This window comes from Scardinius erythrophthalmus (assembly GCF_964197995.2).
Source record: "Scardinius erythrophthalmus genome assembly, chromosome: 21".
NCBI classification, from domain to species: domain Eukaryota; kingdom Metazoa; phylum Chordata; class Actinopteri; order Cypriniformes; family Leuciscidae; genus Scardinius; species Scardinius erythrophthalmus.
Genome location: NC_138241.1, coordinates 28,342,076 through 28,364,585, shown reverse-complemented (window position 1 = coordinate 28,364,585; position 22,510 = coordinate 28,342,076). Strand labels below are relative to the sequence as shown.

Here is a 22,510-nt window from a genome sequence, read left to right as displayed (position 1 = left end):
GATGCCAAACTACTAAAAAATACTTTCACTCTACTACAAATACTTCCATAATTGTTGAAATGCATAAAATTCTAATTATTAATAATTTAAATTATTAAAACATTAATTTTTTATTATTTTATTTTATGTATTTTTTCTAAAATAAAAGTGTGCAATTGTAATGGAAAGAATGCTTAAAAGTACAGCATATGTAAGCATTTACTCTATGTATTATGTAAAAGTTTTAAGGCATTTTAAGGGATTTTAATTAGAAATTTGGCACTTCCATCACTCATTTCTGATGCGATACTTCAAAATGTGCATAAAGACATGGAAACATGGCTACTAACACCAACCAATGCTTTCTGTTGACATTTACGATTGTTTATGGGGAAGAAAAAAAAACACATGACAATTTTAATATCCTGATAATGCTCCTCTGGTTTCATGTCAAAGAATTTTAATCACAAATACACATTAAATCTTAATTATCTTAAATCTTGACAATTGAAACTATTCAACCATGTACAATTTTTTTTTTATATATTATTTTATCTTTCTAAGGTAAAAGGGTATATTGCACTGGTAAGACTGCCTAAAAAGTACATTATATATCAATCCAAAATCATCTTTTAAGTTTGGTGTATGTATTGTGTAAACGTTTTGAATGCCTTCCCAAGCGTAACATTTCTCCTGCGCCACATCTTTATTGAATAATTGGTTTAAACAATCACGATTACTGATGGAATTTTTGTGGAATCTTGTTTACTGCCAATAACATCAACCAATGTTTTCTGCTGATAACACATGCGCATTGCGCATGCACATTTTTGGGATGTCTTTCTTGAACGCCCTGTTTCACATCACAGCAGAACATTTCAAAGGAAGTGGGGTCAGGCCTCTAATTTGGCCATTGTGAAGTGCTGAATTTCTTTTGTTTAAAGTGTTCTGTTGTTGATTGACTCCTGTTGCTTTGGATTGCATGACCCAACTTCTTTTGAGTTTAAGACCACAAACAGACGCTCTGACATTCTGCTCCTGATATAACTTGGAATTTGTTGGTTCCTCAGTGACTCCAAGTCGTCCGGACCCTGAGGCAGCAAAACAGCCCCACATCATTATACTCGGCCCACAATCCTTCACAGTTGCAGTGAGGTTCTGGCAGTGGTATTAGGATTTTTGTGTTCTTAACATTTATTTCAAGTATTTTAAAAAACTCACATTGAAAATGAATAGTGTCTTAGTTGGGTTTTTTTTTTTTTTTTTTTTTTTTTGTTCCAGGCTGTTTTCCAATGATTCAGAACACGTCATGTCTGATCTTGCTTCAACTATCACATGTGCAAATGACACTTCTCTCAAAATGCAACACTGGTTTTGAAAACCCATGAAAGCTTATTTCTGCCATGGAATAGAAAAAGATATTACATATAGAAAAAGTCACAGATAATTGTGACTTTTTATCTCACAATTCTGACTTTTTGTCCTCTCAATTCCTAGTTTATATCTCGCAATTGCAAAAAAAAAGTCAGAATTGTGAGATAAAAAATGCAACACTGGTCTTGCATCAAACTTAATACAGTTGACAAGCCAATTCATTAAGTTGAAAAAATATGTACATCATTATTTTGCATTTTGATGACCTATGAATACTTTAAAATGTTTAGTTGAATTTAATTTAATACATTGGGCCCTATTTTAACGATCTAAGCGCATGATCTAAAGCGCACGGTGCAAGTTCACATAGGGCGTGTCAGAATCCACTTTTGCTAGTTTAACAATGGGAACAATGGTCGGCGCACCAAACAACAACAAAGGGTTGGTTGTCCCTATTCTCATAATGAGTAATGGGTGTGTATAGGCCATTATCCATATCTTTATGTACACAATAATAATCTTTTACATTGTAATCCTTTCATTTTAAATATTTGGCATGTTTGTGTGCCGCTGTGCGTCCCTGTGTGTTTAATAAGCATAGTGTACGCGCGTGCGTTGTGGACCCGCCTATAGGCGCAAATTACTATGCGCTCATTAAATAACAAAAAAAATATTGCGCCATTGACTTTAGACCATGTTTCAGTTGGTCAATGGCGCAATCTATTTCTGTTGCCTCAAAATAGCAACGTGCCAACAATACGCCTGAACACACCTCGTTTTCAGACCAGCACGCCCATGGGCGCACAAATGGGTGCAAATCATTTGTACATATTTTAAGTAACCATATCTGGTTCAGTGTCAACTCTTTAAAGGTCCTTTTGAAACTGGTATTTGTAATACAGCAGTTCTTAGGTTATGTTTATTTTTTTACAGGCAAATTACCTTGGTTTTGTATTTATTGAAGCTGTTTCAGCACACATTAGACTGGCTTTATCTACTAGGAAGAATGGCAATGGTTCTGAACTGATGGTGCTGATCTGCCTGACTGTAGGCATAAATCTTCCAAATCCCCTGCAAACCTTGAGTTTTATGAGTTCTTATGAGGTTTTCCGAAGTCCCTTTTGATCAGACTAGATTTCACTTGAGCACAATTGTTTGGGAAGAAACAAGTAACATGCTGCTTTCCACTGAGCATAGCAGGTCAAAGCCACAGCTGAGTCCAATTACCTTCTTTTCAAGAGGTCATTATAGTAGAGGTTATCTTGATTGTTTAACACATTTGTTCAATAAAGACATGGAACTGCAAAATGGTTTGTCAGTGTGTGTTTAAGGCCAGTCAAAGTTGACATATTTATACTAGAATACAGATATGTTGTGGACTATAGCATTTTTTGTAGAGTATGATTCATTTTTATTTTTCTATATGGAATGGAATGGAAGCAGCGGCAGATCTTTCCTTCGGGGAACTTAGTTCTATCAATCAGTCGTTGATTAACTTGTCGATGTTGCAGTTAACTTGCAGTCAACTTGAATGTTTGGAGAAGTCCGGCATTCTGAGCAATCTGTCATCAAGTTATAATATTTTAGTATCAATTAACTGTGAAACTAATGAAACCGATTCTGTAGTGTGACAGCATATTCCCATTATCACTATATGCATGTTAAATGAACCGTATCGTTTTTTTCCTGGGCAGTAACAATGTAAAATGTTAAATGTCTTTATTTTACAGTGTGACAACTAGCCCCAGTTTCCCTATATTTCTTATGAAGTTCAGACTGTAATCTAAGAATCATTCACACAGAACTCCAGATGATTTCAAAAGGTTTGGCTGTGTATATGTATGTGTGTATGTATAGCACTCACTTTTGACAGTGCCCTTAACTGCGTCTGCTACAAAAGCAATGGAAATGAACAAAGCTATCACCTCCTCTATCGACCTGTGGGTCAAAAACATCAACAAAAACATTTCAGTCTTCAAGCAGTGGCATCTGCATGAGTATGTATTTGTAGGTGTGTGTCTGACCTTTTGAAAAGCTTAACAAGCAGGCTGAGGTTGAAGATTCCTCCCATGATGAGGAAGAGGCTGTTCCACAGGCCGATACATGCATAAAATGCTGCAAAGTCCAGCTCATAATCATCACAGACCCCCCTAATCACTGCAGCCATAGAGAGACAAACACACAGAAGCATTGTAGAAAATTATAGTGATATTAACTGTAAAAGATTATACTGTAAAAAACTGTTAATTGGTTAACAGTAAGTTTCTTTACTATATACGGGGGAGACTGTAATAGATCTAACCTTACATTTCAAGAAATTTTACAGTAAAAGAACAAATCATCTCACAATTTACAGTGAAAAGCCACAGAATTCACTGTGACACCTCACATTTGAAGGTTTTACCTTTTACAGTTTTTCACAATTGCCAACAAGCATTTACCAATACTTAACGTACTTTTTTTTTTAACTCTTAACACAGCAACACACCTATCACACAATTGGCCAAATAATTAATTTCCAAACATTTTTCACCCTTACACGTGTAGAACCCATGAAAACTTATTTCTGCCATGGAATAGAAAAAAAAGAAGACAATTGTGACTTTTTATCTCACAATTCTGACTTTTTATCCCTCAGTTCCTAGTTTATATCTCGCAAATTGCAAGAAAAAAAGTCAGAATTGTGAGATAAAAAGTCACAATTACCTTTTATACTTATTTTTATTCTGTGGTGGAAAACAGCTTCCATAGTAACCAAAGGCCATGTACTGTATGTTGGATTTGTTGTTGTTGTTGTTTTCATTTCAGTTAAAGCTTCATGTAAAGCTTTTACTTCAACGATTCCATTGCCACTGTTCCATATACACAGATTATGTGGTCTGCGTAGGGCACTGACTAAGGGGGCACTATTGTCATTGTAAGCTTTTGAGTTTTTTTGTATTTTTGTTTTTGGTTTGTTTGTTTTCTGGGCTGGATTTTTTTTTACAGTAAATGACACAACGTTGCTGTCATTAAGAGTCCTCCACACAAACAGAATCACAAGCGTGCGAAAAGAACACAATCAACTCAAATCTCATAATGACAAGGAATTATAACTCACAGTAAATGTTGATCGTTTGATGTTTAAAAAACTGCTCCCAAACATTTCAATAAAGATTTAAAGAATTCCTGCTGTTATTCCCAAGAGAAACCACAAGACAAGATCTTTGATTGGGAAGGATCATTATTATAGATGGATGTGGCAGTTCTGTCCTCATCTGCACATTTTTATCCAAACAGAATTTCGTTGTACTACAGCAAAACCATTTTTCAGGGCAACTCTCCCACTGGTGACAGTGTGTGATTGCAGCCACAGGAATGAGCTTTAGGAAGAAATCTCCTCTCAGCCAGGGCAAACATCAATGCTTGCCCAAACAAATGGTGGCCATATCAGACTCCCATCCTGCTGTTTGTGAGATTAAGAGTCTTGTTCCACCTCATCCTGAGGTTAGCCGAGCTCTCTAAACACTCAACATCAAAGTATTCAACAAACAAAGAGTGCGTATTTGAATGTGCATCTATTGTTGCATGTGAAGGCATGTATGTACATACCACTGATGAAAATAGCGATGGGCGCTGTGGTCAGTGGAATGACGAGAGGAGAGCCAGCACACAATGAGTAGATGATTCCACCTATACTCTGCCCAATGATCGTCTTCTGGACATCTAATCAACAGAGAGAACAAATCAGTCTGTCTGTCTGTGTGTGCATATGTGTGCGTGCGTGTGCGAGAGAGAGCGAGAGAGAGAGAGAGAGAGAGAGAGAGAGAGAGAGAGAGAGAGAGAGAGAGAGAGAGAGAGAGAGAGAGAGAGAGAGAGAGAGAGAGAGAGAGAGAGAGAGAGAGAGAGAGAGAGAGAGAGAGAGAGAGAGAGAGAGAGAGAGAGAGAGAGAGAGAGAGAGAGAGAGAGAGAGAGAGAGAGAGAGAGAGAGAGAGAGAGATCACCAATCTCGCCCCGAGTGCTCTCGTCGTTGAGTGAGCCAAAAGCAATGGCAGGAAGCAGCACAGCAATGTAGAGAAAGATGGACGTCGTCATGAACTTGACCACGGCTTTGTTATTACCCACTAAACCTGAAACACACACATTTATATAAAATAAAATAAATACATAATATAAAACATATTACTGCTGTCAAAGTTAACTTGTGAGATTAATATGTTTAATGGCATGCAATTTAACACAGTTAACGTAGTTTGATCATTTTCATTCAGTTAGAGAGGATAGTTTAGGAGAGCATGTTTGATTTCCTCAGATTGCTCGGCTGTACTGTATAAATCTTTGTGTGTAGTATAATGTGACAAAACCCAGCAATGTAGCATTTTGTCATGCATTTTGTACGTCCTGGTCCTGCTTGTTAGTGGACAAGCTCTTCTGAAATTAGCTGAACTACTGTAACACCTTCAAATTTACCTTAAAAGGAAATTAATAAGACAACTAGAAGAGCATATATCCTTTTGAAAACTTTAAAAAGCTAAATTAGATTATAGATTCTTTAATTTTAAAATACTTTTATTTGTAAGATTATGCTTGACACACCATCAGTGAAGTCAGACGGGTAGAGAGGCAGTCGGCGACACAGATCCTCATAGATTCCTCTGCCCACTCTGAAAAAATCTCTACACTACACAGATACAGAGAGAGAGAGGAAAAGAGTGAGGATTACTCTCTCACACACAGACACACACATACATATAACTACATATACAAACGTGAAAACATTTAAATACATTTTTACTGCAATACTGCAGCGGGAGAGGCACAGGATTAAAGCAGACACACACACACCAATTAAACATCATACACATCAAATCCTGCTGAATCACAGCAAATACACACACAGAAGCAAATGCACACAATGCTTTACACTGCAAGGGAAGATATACTGCGTTAAAGCAGACAAACACACACTCTCCCACTTAAATCCTCACACACAAACACACACAGAAGCTCAGTGTAATCGCACTCACACAGGGCCCCCTGCACAGCAGAGAGAGAGACACAAGATGAGAGAACACAGATTCTGCAGACTAGAGAGAGAGACAGCCCAGTGTTAGAACAGCATTAGTACAATGCAAACGCATTACAATTACATCAGCAAAGCAAAGTCAAGAAACCAGTTACATTACTCTAAATATCCATTAATGTAGCATCAGAAATGTAGCATCTGGCACATGTGCATTTCAGAGAACTGAATTAGATTGGCTTAAGCACTTATAGAAATAAAAAGCCCCCATAAAAAGGTGTACACTATTGTAATTGTTTATATACTGTATATAAATATCACATTGGCTGCATATAAACATAAATAACCAACGTGTTTCTGTTCAAAAATTCAGTAAAAACAGTGATATTGTAAAATATTTATATTGTTTTCTATTTTACTGGATAAAAAAAAAGAACAGCATTTATTTAAAAACAGAAATCATTCATAACATTATACATTTCTTTACTGCCCCTTTTGATCAATTTAATGTGTCCTTGCAGAATTAAATTAATATTTTTTTTTAATCATACTGACCCCAAACATTTGAATGGTACTGTATAACTATTGTTTATTGTTAATTCATGTTTGTTCAAAATACAATTTATACAATTTGAAATCTTAAAATGTATTAATACATTTAAAAGTTAAAGTGAATAAACTTTGCTAATAATTTTTAGGTTATGATACCTAATTCATAAACGAATAACATTAACAAATTGAACCTTACAGTATAATAGAAACAGAAAAATTGTAAAGTACTATAGGATTTGTTTTGTTAAGTTTAGACCAATTACGGCAAGGTAGGAGGCACTGGTGTGAGGCACAGGTCACAAATGCACAGTCTTGTTGAATTAATCAAATTTTAATAGGTTTTACAGGTCAGGATTTGGCGCTGGAGCAGTTTGTCCGTCTCACATTAATGACCTAAATTAGACAGACAAGCTCATTTTCTGTCAGTCAGAGAGAACCTGTCTCAGGATATGTTTAAATAAGTCGTACAGCTTTAAGTGTTCATTACTGAGCCGCACTCATTCATCATGACAACGTGTGTCTGAAACAGAAAGAGTAAGGGACCTTTCCTGGGCATTTGCCAGAGATGGATAGCTTTTAGTGTACGCACACACACACACACACACACACACACACACACACACACACACACACACACACACACACAAAGTAATGATCCTCTCCACCTGGTTACCATTCCTCGGATGTGTGATGGAGTGAAAAATGCAAAAAGCAAAACAAAAACACAACTATTTGGGTCTCCGCTGTTGTCTTTACAGAGAAGAAAACAGAGGGCTTTTACAGGCGGCTAACCTCAGCCAGGGTGGTCTAATGCTCACATATGCCGAATCAGACTTTGTGTGTGTGCGTCAAACCAGAGTAACAAACAAGATAAATTCTCATTAGCTGTTACATGCTCAGTAGAACTTAATCACTGGAGTGTAAGTCAAACAGCAAAGGGCGAAGGGTGAAGGGAGAAAGAGAGAAAGCGATAGACGAAGACCGAAGAGAGAGATTGGAAACAATGGCAACCGTTAAAACTGAACCTTAAGCATCGCCGCACACGCTGCGATCTGCACACACCTTCAGTGGTTTTTGACTGTGCGGGTCTGTCTCTTCGCCCTCCACAGCTGTGGTTTTACGCTTGGCTGCGGTCAGGTGGTACCTCTGAATGACCAGCGCCTCTTTGAACTCCTCTTGAGTTTTACTCTCTAGCAGCTTCTGTCTGAAAGAGATGTCTGAGAACATGCTGGCGAACGTCCTGCCCAGCTCCATCGCCGTCTTAGTGCTTTTCTGAGAGACAGAGATCAAACATGTGTTACATTTGGTGATCATGAATCATTTATAGTTGTTACACTCTTACACTGTATCTACACCAGACACGAGCACATAGGACCCATTATAATCAGTGATGCTGTCTACACTGAATGCGACATTAAACTGATCCCCTGTTCAATTTCTGATGCACTCCAGGCTTTCGTGCTATTTCCGATATGAATAACAAATGAAGTTGCAACAGTCGCTTTGTCGTGTCCAGTAGGCATAGTTTTAGAAGAAAAGGTTCTCAGTAAAACCTGTCAGGCACTTTATACAGTAGTGGACAAAACTGATGTCCGAAGGGGATATTTGTTTTTAATGACCCTACAAATATGATGAAACCATCAAAATATAGTCAAAAAATTATATGTACAGTCCATGAATATGCCAAAGATTTGATTTGTATTATTATGTATGTATTTTTTAATTATTACAATTATTTTAATACATTTTTCCTTGAAGGATATTATGTTAATTTGTAAATGATCTTGTATTAAAGTTTATTTGCCAATTCTGTATTGTTATTAATCAATTTAATATATATTTATTATATTTGTTATTATATAACTATTATTGTTATTGTTATAATAACATTTGTATGTATAGGTAATTATTTTGGCGGAAGGGGTTATTGCGGGGGGAGAGTTATAACTTTAATTGTATGAAGCTTTTTGTTAATGTTTAAAGTTTACAAATAAATATTACGAAAAAATATCAAAATATGAGGAAAAAATGTTTTATTTCTTAAATATTTTAAACACGAGGGAAAAACAAAATACTAAACTTGGTTAAAGTATTTATATGACAAAATTATTTGGCAAAAAAAGGCAAACTACAGCTACAGATTTTATTTTACAGTGAAAAAAATTGCACAGAAAAACAAAAAGCGCACAGGAAAAGCAGGGACTGACTACAGAATTAACATCAGTTATTAATATTTTGTTGTTTCTCTCGTTTTTGTTCTTAATTTCTTTGTATGACAGCCTGGCCAAAAAATATCACAAATTGACCCCAAGCACAATTACGTAAAATGCTAACAAAATCTTAAACAAATGTATAATAATATTTGAAGATTTTTCAATTTTCCAAGGTCAGACATTCTTTTTAGCCACTACTCTATAAAGAACCTTTTAGGAGTTCCTGTTAAAGGTCCCGTTCTTCGTGATCCCATGTTTCAAACTTTAGTTAGTGTGCAATGTTGTTGTTAGAGTATAAATAATATCTGTAAAATTATAAAGCTCAAAGTTCAATGCCAAGCGAGATATTTTATTTAACAGAAGTCGCCTACATCGAACGGCCGGTTTGGACTACATCCCTCTACTTCCTTCTTTAATGACGTCACTAGAACCGTTTTTAAACGATTCTAAAAAATTTAACGACCCGTTAAATCTGAAAATATTGAGACATTTCTCCTTATATAGAACCTTTTTGGCATAAAGTCTTCAAAGTAGTAACCCAGAATTTTTTGGAGCAGAAAATAAAGCAGTTGCAGTTATGCTGCAGATACATGGTCTAAATTGTAGATTTATTCTCAACTTCATTTCTAGTTAAATGCTTTTACTCTGCTAATACAAGAGTACAATATGTACTCTTGTACATGCACTTTTGACCAGTTCTCTGGATTTATGATTTTTGCTTTATCATATGGATTGAGTCCATTTGGTATTTAAGTTACATAACATTTGAGTTGTCTATTGTTTTAAAACACACGGCAAGAAAAGAGGATGCATCTACATGTGCCAGCATGATAATCCAGCTTTTAATGTAATGAGAAGATGCGTTTTTGTGTGTGCGCATTTAATTGTATTGCTTTTGAGAAAAGCACAGGATTACAAAGCAAAAAAGTTGGTGAACTACAGAGAACAGAAATAGATGAGTACATGCAAGAACACAAGGGGAAGAGAGAAAGAGAGAAAGAAAGAGAGAGAGTGATTAGATGTAAACAGATGTAAACACATACACACAAACACACAGATTTATGATGTAAACACAGACACAAAGAGATACACAAAATGGTCTTGGAGGGAGCCAGGGGCCCCAAGGCCTTTACAGGGAGACTGCAAGGGGAACACAAAATGCAGGACCAGGACTTTAAGACTTGAACGTGATAGTATTATTGTGTCTGAACCTGCCATGAATAAGATCTTGTTAATATCTCAACTGTTTCTCATGAATAGCAAACAGTTTAAAAAGAGCAAATTTGCTCTTGCTTTTTGATGCCAAGGACCCCAAAAATATGATACCTTTTTCTGAAATATGAAGACAAACTATATATTTTAATGTATAAATACCCATTTAAACTGTGTGGGGAAAAAAAACAAATGTGATATTATAAAAACGTGTTCTTTCCAAAATTACATTTTTTTTATTAAAATATTATCAGGAAAAATATTTACTTTGGATTAAGTTGACAATGTATCTTTTTTTTCATATTAAAGACAAAATTCAAATACAGCATTTGTGAACATAACACATGTACATCATAATGGAGAAATTAACACTTGGAAATGAAGACTGTTTTGACAAAAATATTCTGATTATTATTATCACTGTTAAAAAATAGGACTGTCAGTAGAATAATCTCATGACCTGTTCTTGCAAAGTAAAATATTGATAATATCAATTTCAGTAAATGTGTTAAAAAAATAAAACATTTTATTTTAGTGTCCTTGTTACACGTAACATGCACTTACTATAGTACCAACAGTAAATTATGAATAATCACATGCAAATTACCCAAAACCAAGCCCTAACATAACCTCATTGTAAATACATGTTGTTCATAAATATTACTCAATACTTTCATTTATAATTCCACCGTAACAAGGATAACTTAAAATGAACTGTAACCAAAACTTATTTAATAAATATATGAAAGTTGTAAAATACATTTAGTAAACATAAAATTTGACCCCCAGGGGGCTGCTAGGGGTTCCCTGGGTGCCAGTTTGAAAAACCTCAGATTTGCAAAGACAAGAAGTTTGAAATCAAAGCTATTTCTTTAAAAAAGAAAAAGAATGTCCATAATGGGCAAATAAACTGTCTTCAGTATGTGTGTGTGCATTTATGTGTGATTATATTACCATCTTTGAAGGTGCCAGAATGAGGATAACATAGCGGACCTCTGCACAGTTTTCCCCCCAGTTCTGTGGACGGTCTAGGCGTGAGATACACACGTGCCGCCTCTGCAGGTTCTTCACATTGCAGCTGTCACAAATCAGAGTTCATAAATCATCATTAATCCTCTTTACAATTTACATAGTGCTTTAATGTACCTGGCACAGTATCAGATTAATTCAATATGTAACAGGAGTACAGCAAACACATTAACAAATCCATTGGTTGAGGTCTAATGGGATTACAGAAAGCTCTTGAACAGGGGTGTAAAAGTGATGTTTGGTTGTGGGCCGGTTGGGAAAAAGGCCCTTACTATTCTCTTTCAGGCTTATAAAGTTAAAAAGTGTACACCTTTTTTTTCAGGCTTGCTGCCACCTATTACGAGGTTAATATCAACACAATCAACTATATTAAAAGGGAAAAGATAAAACCACTCAATGCATAAATAAATCAAGTCAAATATTACCATAAAAGCTGGCCTAAGGAACAAAATGTAACAGTACCCTGTTCCACGTCTAATTTACTTAAAATACACATTAATAATCTGCCCTATACTCAAACCCTGGCAACGGGCATTGAATTGGTCTCATTGGTCCAGCTAATACTCATAACACCTGCTTGTGGCCATAAAACTCAGGCAATGTACTGAGGACAAAAGAGAATGGGATAGTCATGGGAAAGAAAAATGGGATAGTCTCATCTAAAACATGCGAAAGCTGTTGTGCCATTCTGTAAGGACTTTGGTAACCTTAAGGCCATAGAGCTGCTGTGGGTCATCCAACATTGCCACTTGTTTCCCTTTTTTGCCCATAAAATTGTCCACACATAATTCAAAGAAAAACAAATCTTCTGCTCACTAAGCTAGTGTGGGCCATTGCAAATGGATGAACTTTTTCTGAGTCTTTGTTCTGACCCTAGAGAGGGTCTAAGACTGAGTCTTTAATGACTTTTTTTCAATGATTTATGATCTTATGTGAATTAATAAAGCTAATATAATAAATTAGAGTGTTAAAAGTAAACAGATTTAGCTTGCTGTCAATAATTGAAGTGCTTGAGGATGAGACTTGACCCCTCCCCCGGACAGCTCATCATAATTAACAGTCAATAATTAATTACAATATAAATCTATGTATCCATCCACCCATCCATCTATCCTAAACCGAGTAAATATGTAAATAATCATCTAGGAATGGACAATATTAGCCACTCTCCAATACCAGATTATAGAGTAGAACAAAATAGTATAATGCAAAAACCAGTACAAGTAGAGAAAGAAAAATATTTCTACAATGTGCAAAGTGCTTTTTACGGGTCACCTGATTATGTTCTTTAAAATGCACAAAGTGCACTTCACTACACCATGTTTTTGGATATGAGCCCAGTTAAAATTCTGTTCTCCTTAATTTTGTCATAATTGACTGAATCACTGCTGCCATTATTACTAAAAAAATCTGTAAAAGTATCTGTTTTATGTAAAATTAAGTTTGCCACTTGCTTTAAGTAGGTTGTAACAGTAGCAGCATTCAATAAAACACCTTATTTGCATATAAAGAAAAGAAAATGACTTAATTTAAATGTGGCGCAGCACTATCTACTGTATACTAGCAAATAAAGCAGCTGGTTAAGTTTGACAGGGAGTGGTTTAGAGAAAATAACACTCGTTAGTTTGCGCACTGATGTTGGCTGCTGCCTGACACTGCTACAGTTTGGAGGCTGTTGATAAAAGTTCTGGCAGCTATTAAGCAAAAGTGTTGAGAAAGAAAAAGTGTTGGCGGATCTTGAGAACTCGAAACAAAGCAGATGACTCATCAGAATCTAATCATGACCTGCAGATGTCTGTTAGATAGGGTTTGTAGGGGATCATTTTGTTTTGATAAATGACTCAATAGCAGGTAGCAGATTTTGACACATGGGAATCCTAAAGTCATCATCTTGTCAAATTACAAGAGAAGAAAAGAATTTCATAAACATAACAAAAAACATCTTTGCAACAAAGAAACCTGTAAATGTCTGAGATGCTATGAGACAAAAGAGACAGGATTTCACGGTCATCCAAATCCGGAAAAAGATCATGTCAAGAACTTGTTGTGTTACAACCAAGAAAACTATTTCAGCGATACTAGTAGGTGGCTCTCAAGCTCTTTTAACTTTAGCACAAATAGCATGTTTGCCTCTATAGTATTTACACTGTGTGTGAATAGCATCTATCACTAATTTCACTTTAATAAACAATAATCTATTTGTTGTTATTTATATTTCATGCAAAGAGGATCTACCACTATTACACTCTTAAAAAAGTTATTCTACTCTCTCTCTCTCTCTCTCTCTCTCTCTCTCTCTCTCTCTCTCTCTCTCTCTCTCTCTCTCTCTCTCTCTCTCTCTATATATATATATATATATATATATATATATACACTGTATTTATATACACTCACCTAAAGGATTATTAGGAACACCATACTAATACTGCGTTTGACCCCCTTTCGCCTTTAGAACTGCCTTAATTCTAAGTGGCATTGATTCAACAAGGTGCTGAAAGCATTCTTTAGAAATGTTGGCCCATATTGATAGGATAGCATCTTGCAGTTGATGGAGATTTGTGGGATGCACATCCAGGGCACGAAGCTCCCATTCCACCACATCCCAAATATGCTCTATTGGGTTGAGATCTGGTGACTGTGGGGGCCATTTTAGTACAGTGAACTCATTGTCATGTTCAAGAAACCAATTTGAAATGATTCGAGCTTTGTGACATGGTGCATTATCCTGCTGGAAGTAGCCATCAGAGGATGGGTACATGGTGCTCATAAAGGGATGGACATGGTCAGAAACAATGCTCAGGTAGGCCGTGGCATTTAAACGATGCCCAATTGGCACTAAGGGGCCTAAAGTGTGCCAAGAAAACATCCCCCACACCATTACACCACCACCAGCAGCCTGCACAGTGGTAACAAGGCATGATGGATCCATGTTCTCATTCTGTTTACGCCAAATTCTGACTCTACCATCTGAATGTCTCAACAGAAATCGAGACTCATCAGACCAGGCAACATTTTTCCAGTCTTCAACTGTCCAATTTTGGTGAGCTCGTGCAAATTGTAGCCTCTTTTTCCTATTTGTAGTGGAGATGAGTGGTACCCGGTGGGGTCTTCTGCTGTTGTAGCCCATCCGCCTCAAGGTTGTGCGTGTTGTGGCTTCACAAATGCTTTGCTGCATACCTCGGTTGTAACGAGTGGTTATTTCAGTCAAAGTTGCTCTTCTGTCAGCTTGAATCAGTCGGCCCATTCTCCTCTGACCTCTAGCATCAACAAGGCATTTTCGCCCACAGGACTGCCGCATACTGGATGTTTTTCCCTTTTCACACCATTCTTTGTAAACCCTAGAAATGGTTGTGCGTGAAAATCCCAGTAACTGAGCAGATTGTGAAATACTCAGACCGGCCCGTCTGGCACCAACAACCATGCCACGCTCAAAATTGCTTAAATCACTTTCCCATTCTGACATTCAGTTTGGAGTTCAGGAGATTGTCTTGACCAGGACCACACCCCTAAATGCATTGAAGCAACTGCCATGTGATTGGTTGATTAGATAATTGCATTAATGAGAACTTGAACAGGTGTTCCTAATAATCCTTTAGGTAAGTGTATACTGTATTTATATATACGCATCTCAGTATATATGTATATACCTATGTATATGTACTTAGGGAGCAAGTAGTTCCTCATGTCTCTGATTCTTCTGCAGTGATCTGCACTCACATAAAAATACTCAAACCAACTCAAATATGAACAGTGTGGAATGACGCCCCATCTACATTTCTGGCTGTGCGATGTGACAAAATAGAATGTTCCCATTATAATCACTGTCAACACTGGCAGCAGTGGGTCCACTGTACAGTTTTACACTACGGTTTGAGCACTAAGATCTGTCCTCCTGTGAAGGCTCTCATTATAATAAACAAAGCTGTTTTTTGCATCACTCACTTGGGTTGTGGATGGGCTGCAAAAATCCAGCTATCGCAGAACCGCTACTAGCTGAGCATGAGCCTCTGGCATGATCTTCATTTTATTTTATTCCTCATACACTGATTAGATGCCAATTTCATCGTTACTGAACCACACACAGTTCTCAGTAAAGAGACTTTGTGTTTACATTTGTTCTCTGGTTTAAAATGTAGCATTCTAGATGTTTTTACAAAAGTATTTGTCTAAAATCATACATAAGCTAAAGTATTGTTAAATATTGTTATACACTACCCCTTTCAAAAAAATAAAGTCTCTTGTTCACCAGGGCTGCAATTATTTGAAAATTGCAAGTAAATACAGTAGTATTGTGAAATATTACTACAATTTTAACTGTTTTCTATTTTAATAATTTAGAAAATGTCATTTATTCCTGTGATGGATCATTTTCCAGTCTTCAGTGCCACATGATCCTTTAGAAATCATTCTAATATTGATTTGCTGCTCAAGAAGCATTCTTATTATTATCAATGTTGAAAACAGTTGTGTCGTTTAATGTGTTTGTGGAAACTGCAATACCTTTTTCCCTCAGTAATCCTTGATGTATAGAAAGTTTAAAAGAACAACATTTATTTTCTTTTGTAACATTGTAAATATATTTACTGGCACCTTTGATCAATTTAATGCATCCTTGCTGAATCAAATTATTGATTTCTTTTAAAAAAATCTTTCTTTAGAACAGTAGTGTTTATACTTTAATTAAAAACACAATGTTAAATTGGCAGCCCTAGGAAAAATAATTGTTCCTATCTTGTGGCATTTCTTCAGACAACCCAGCTCTAGAAACTATCCAGGCTCAGAGTTACAGGTAAGACAGATCCAGGTAACTCACAGGATGCAAAGCCAGGACTGCTGGTACTGGATCCCTGTGGCTGTGGCCGTCACACACTGCAGCGTCTCTGACAATAGATGCACTGTGAGGAGAGAAGGCAAGGGGTCAGTCATGAAAACTAGAAGAAAACATGAAGAAACATGAAGAAGAAAACTAAACAATCATTTCAAGTTAACTACAATCTGGATGCCACTTCAAAAGTACTGCACATCAAGTGCGAAAGGAGCATGAAGAACAGTAGTGAGACAGCTCACAAGTTTGACACCAAGATTAAGTCAACTGACTTTCACTGTATATGGTGACACACAAACAAAAACAAACAAGCAAGAGGATGAGAATTGATGGAGAGACTGGTAATAATCATTTCCATGAAAAGGCTAATGCATATCAAGGTAGAACATAAGCAGAAGCTCACCAGAGGACAATACACATCACTGCAGCCAGCATGAGTGACAATGAAGACCTTTCCAAGAACACCACCAAATGTTTAATTCAAATTAATCAATCTGTGTGTCTATGTATGCGCCCTCTCTCTCTCGTATGTGTGAGCTGTCCAGCATATTAACAACAAGCAGTGTGAAAGCATGTATGTGTGTTTGTGAGTATATGCCCTCTGTCCAGCAGAGGTGACAGATGTGAGTTGTTCAGCATGACTAGCAAAAACAATATGTGTATGTGAGTGTATGTGTCTATGTATGTGTGTGTGTGTGTGTGTGTGTGTGTGTGTGTGTGTGTGTGTGTGTGTGTGTGTGTGTGTGTGTGTGTGTGTGTGTGTGTGTGTGTGTGTGTGTGTGTGTGTGTGTGTGTGTGCTGTTTAGCAGGCAGGATGGATGTCTCTGGCACACAGTCACACTGTCTCATCAATAAGACATCACACACTCACACCGTGGACAGATGGGTATCACCATGACAACACACTCAGCACCATCGAGAAATAGACAGGAAGAGAGAAAGAATGAGAAGGAGAGGAAAAGATAGGGAAACGTATCAATGGAGCAATACAGGGCAATATGAAGACTGTTGAATTGGCATGGTGACAAACAGCTCAGATAATTGTGTAGCCTACTTGGTGTGTTTGTGAAGAAAAAACAAACAAACAAACAAACAAACAAACAAAAAAGTACAATGATGCATGTGGTGCACGGCCATAAAGGCATACGCTGACTTATGACATATTAAACATTTACAATATTTCATATTATTTCGTTATTTATACAAAAACAGAACATTTTTGTGATGTTTCAACATTTTTTTGCCATTACATTTCTAAGACAGCACTTGCTCGTTGTGTCACAACTTGAGATGAGAGTTGGCATGAGAGTGATAAGATATTTGAATAGTGTCTCTGATGCAAACCTCTAGAGAATCAGTTCAAACGGACAGTTTAAAGTAAACTCAACAATCAGGGTAATTATAGGTAACTAAAACTAAAACCATAAAAAATAAATTTTGTCACTTGTTTATGAAAGAAAAATAAATGTTTACTGAAAGAAAAAAAAAACGTTTTCATTTCAGGTAGTTGCAAAAGCGACATTTATCATTTTCATTTAGTTTAACTTGATTTATAACTTGTCTTAAACATTGACACTAAAACTGAAATAAAAATGAATAAAAAAATATAGTCATTTAAAAAAATACACTATCAAAAATGACAAAAATACACAACAAAATTACTAAAACTTTACATTTATATTTAAAAACAGAAAATACAAAAATCAAAACTAATTCAAAATAGTAAAACAAACTACAATAGTATCTCAATGATACTAAAATAACAGTCAACAATTTGTCACAAAAGTATTAACAGACTTTCTTGTGTGGCATTTTACTCACTTTAAAATGCTTTATCTCTATCTATGATGACATTTAGTATTATTATATTTCTAATGTTATGGTTATATATATATATATATATATATATATATATATATATATATATATATATATATATATATATATATATATATATATAAACTGTCCTAATGCATTATAAATTAGATGTTTATCATTACTTTGGTCAATTTAGTGAGTAACACTATGGAAAATAAGTTGTGGTTATTTAATTATTTATTGCTGTATTTTTAGCCTTTCCGAACAAATATAGTACTGAGATGTATACTGAATATTAACCGATTTAACAAATAAACTGTTCAGCTATATCGTCCTCTCCCGAAATACACGCATTAACATTCAGGCAATCATCTAGGCCAACCCTACCTCACCCCTTCTGATAACTGCCTGAGGCCTGGACATCAGGATGAAATGAGATGCTTTTATTCACACACTCTAAAGACTTTTCCTCAAGAAATTAAAAAGTATTTCCACTCCTTGTGTGTGTGTGTGCCGCATAAATATTATGCAGAAAAAGACATCAGAATGACAGTGGACTTTTTCAATCACAACAGTGGAATCCATGCACAGCCAATCAGCCGAACGGCAATGAGGCAGGAATGAGAGAGAGACGATGATACAGCCCAATCTAACACACCACCACGGGGAAGGGAATCACTCTGTATTCAGCATCAGCTCTTTTAAAACAACACCAAATCTTGTCAGTTCAAATGTGTGGATACTGATTTCGAATTGGATTGTCTCACTGCATCAACTGGAAAATGCAGTAAATTGATGGATCTGAATAAGAAAACAGAGACTCGCGTGTCTGTTGGACTAATGGTACATGTCAATCACATCCAGTGGAAACACCAGCACTCAGGGAAAACACACATGAATTGTGTGTAATATCCCACATCTGATCATATCATTCTTACCGTCGTCATAGAAAATGAAATTCTGCGACCTGTCTGTGCGAGAGAATCAGAGACAAAACAGACCCACACACGCACACACAAACACACACAGAAACGGAGTTCAGCTTGGAAAGGAAAGAGTTACAGTTAGGCTGAGCACAGAAACACATGTTATGAACCCTAAAAGCAAGCAGAAAGAGTGAAATGTCTCTCAGACACAAATTCAGATAACCCACCACCCACACAGACACACCGAACCTCCCTCTCTCACTAATTGGGGCTGGGTTGTCAGGCAGATGCTCAGGTCTCTTTACTCAGATGAAATATGATTTTTCTCCATCTTTCATTGTGCTTGCATCTTAGCTGCATGAGATCTTTATTCCCATTTCATTCTAATTTGATCTTCAGACTGATAAGATTTTAGGTTGCATGTGCGAGTGTACGTGTGTTTGTGTTAAATGCCTGACGCGTTCACATACAATCAATGCACTCACAATTAGATCCCATTCATGGATTCTCATCCAAATGATCATACATTATCATATTCATGACATTCACATTTCATAATCCAATCACACATCAGTTCATTTGCATGTTCCCAGGCTCATATCATTAATATGATTCTCGCTCACATGTGAGCTATGTATCCTAGCAACAGAGGGACAAGAGAGAATGTATCATCCTTAGACTTAAAAAAAAAAGAAGAAAAAATATCAACTAACCATAATTTACATCTCACCATTCACACAATCCGGCAGTGTCCGGGCACAAATTAGGTGCGATGTTAGTCCGGATAAAAGTGGCGGTACAGTAAAGTCCAGGGCTGGGCTTAATTGGTGCAATAGGATAACAAGTTATATTCTGTGTGTATTCAGTGTGAATTTGGCAAATGATAAGAACACAGAGATTACTTGTGAGCCGCAAACGATCAATACAATCCAAAAAAAGCATGCTGTCAACTTGTGAAAATCTCAGAGGGAAATGACACATTCATGCATCCCGATAGATTTGCATGCTGGTATGTGATTATATACGTTGTGTTGTCAAGACTATTTCATTTATTAGAGTGAATTTTATTTTAAGAAATCCTTTAGAAAAACTCAGACAAGTATCAGTTGAATATGTGAGCAACAAGTACACGTCTAATCATCAGGATAGAAAATAACTGATTGTCTAGTGGTGAGAATTATCAGGGGTGATAAACAAAGATGTTCAATTATATCATATAATAAGGCAACCTGTGTTCTAAGCGAAAGGTTTCATTTGCCCTCATCTCTCATAAGAGATGACAAAGAAAATGTACTCGCTGTAAATACAGGGGTTTTAAACGTGTATAAATCAAGAGATGTGCTTTCATCTTGCCAAAAACACTCTCACTGTATAGCCACCTGCACGATTTAAAATACACTATATAGACAAAATTAGGATAACTAAACATGGGACTGTACACCAACAGGGACTGTTAATGACATTCTAAATACATAGACATTAATAAAGAGTTGATCCCTCCCTTTGCTGTTATAACAGCTTCCACTCTTCTGTGAAGGCTTTCCTCAAGATTTTGGAGTGTTTCTGTGGGATTTTTTGCCCATTCATCCAGTAAAGCAGGCACTGATGTGGGACAAGAAGGCTTGGCTCGCAATCTCCATTCCAGTTCATTTCAAATGTGTTTGATGGGGTTGAGGTCAGGGCTATGTGTGGGCCAGTCAAGTTCTTCAACACCAAACTCATCCAACCATGTCTTTATGGACCTTGCTTTGTGCACTGAGGCACAGTCATGCTGGATTAGAAAAAGGTATTCCCCAAACTCTTCCCACAAATGCTTTAGAAAAAGACTCTCTCTTTTAATATGCACTCATATTACTTATGAACCAGAGAAAGTGCAAAGGGCAATATGGTGGAATAAGTCCCACCTATAAATAAATGAGCCAATTGCCAATTGGTAAAGTTATCGCATCCCCACAGCTGCTGTTAGAAGCTCCAGTTGCTCTAAAAACAGTTCTGAGACAAGCGGGCTATACATGTGTTTTGGCTCGTCTAACCTATAAGATAAGCTTTTGAACACTATTTGAGCATAAGAAACAACATTTATGGGACAGTTCAGCAACAGATTCAGTTGCTGATTTGAAATATGTTATTTAAATGTGAGTTTAGCCAGCGGTTTTTGAGATTTCAGGATTCCCTCATTGAAGTAGATAGGACTTGGTCTTGGATGCCTGAAATCTGCCCAGTGGCATTGCAAATATGGTCACCAAGTGAACAGATTTTCCTTGAAAGGGACTTTGGTTGGAAGCATATTGTCCAAAATGTCTTGGTATGCTGATGCATTAAGATTTCCCTTCACTGGAAGTATAGGGCCTAGCTCAATCCTGAAAAAGCCCCATACCATTATCCCTCCTCCACCAAACTTTACAGTTGGCACAATGTAGTCAAGTAGTTAACGTTCTCCTGGCATCTGCCAAACCCAGACTCACCCATCAGACTGCCACTTGATTTGTTACATTTCCGGTTCTCCAGAGTCAAGTGGTGGCGTGCTTTACACCACTTCACCCGACGCTTGGCACTGTACTTGGTGATGTGAGGCTTGGCCATGGAAACCTATTCCATGAAGCTCCCGTCGCACAGTTTTCTGGCTGATATTAATGCCAGTGAAAGTCTGGAACTTTTCAGCTATAAAATCAGCAGAGCATTGGTGACTTTTACGCATGCTGTCTTTGCCGCTGTGGGAAATCTGTGGTGCCATCGTGCTGAGCAGACTCTACCGCCATGGACGCTCGAGGCGGTGGGCTTGAGTGATTTGCCAGGGGGATGGACTAGCTTGTTGCGGGCCGCCAGGGTTGTGGAGGGGCGGCTGCCGTCTGAGATGGAGCGGAGGAGTCGCCATCGTTTGGCTGAGGCCAGAGCCTGCTGCCGTCCGTGATGATGGGGGAGGAGTAAGGAACAGGGGACTTGTCGCCGGCTACCCGAACACGGAGTAGTTGCCGTCCACCAGACATCGGAGAAGTTAGAGCTCCGTCCAGCGAAGGATATCTAGTGCCACTGCCAGGTATCGCGAAGGAGTTCACACAGCTGGTGGAGGACCGATGGCAGTGTGTTGTGGAAACCCGACCAAGATTTTTTTTCCCTCTCTCTCCTTTCTCGTCTCTGTCTCTCCTTATCCTTCCGTCTCTTTTTCTCTTTCCTCGTCTGCCCTTAAACCCCCCCCCGGAGGGCAGAGCACAGTCTCATTAGCACTCGTGCCACCGGCCTCGCTCCGTTCCCATGGCTCTCGGCCCCTTCCTGCTTGCCACATATATTTTCTGTGGAAGTCTCAGGACCAAAAGAATGTTCTTCCAAATGCAATGATACGATGTTCTACCTGTCTGTCAACATATGTATTTCCATACCTTTGTGCACCCTGTTGGCGCAGACATCACGTCATCAGCGCGTTCTGTAAGGCTATGCAGAGTTGTAGACAGTCACCGAGTGCTGCAAACAAACAGCAGCCGCCTTTTACAGTTCCTCCTGAACCAAAACGACGAGCTTATGCTGCGTTCATGTCATGTTGTAACCGTAATAAAGAGATGGCAACCCGTGATGTTCTACCCGG

General features: G+C 37.4%; 1 protein-coding gene across 5 annotated transcripts in view; it reads right to left on the bottom strand.

Moving 5' to 3' along the window:
* slc4a11 (solute carrier family 4 member 11) overlaps positions 1-22,510 on the bottom strand; it is a 67,214-nt gene that overhangs the window by 8,721 nt on the left and 35,983 nt on the right. For all 5 annotated transcript variants that reach the window (XM_081351794.1, XM_081351792.1, XM_081351793.1 and 2 more), the window contains exons 6-13: positions 16,175-16,256; positions 11,287-11,410; positions 7,970-8,179; positions 5,929-6,013; positions 5,337-5,462; positions 4,945-5,058; positions 3,378-3,510; positions 3,218-3,291 (exon numbers count right to left, since the gene is read on the bottom strand). In XM_081351794.1, coding sequence (XP_081207920.1) covers positions 3,218-3,291; positions 3,378-3,510; positions 4,945-5,058; positions 5,337-5,462; positions 5,929-6,013; positions 7,970-8,179; positions 11,287-11,410; positions 16,175-16,256 — 948 coding nt within the window. The remainder of the gene's footprint in view (positions 1-3,217; positions 3,292-3,377; positions 3,511-4,944; positions 5,059-5,336; positions 5,463-5,928; positions 6,014-7,969; positions 8,180-11,286; positions 11,411-16,174; positions 16,257-22,510) is intronic.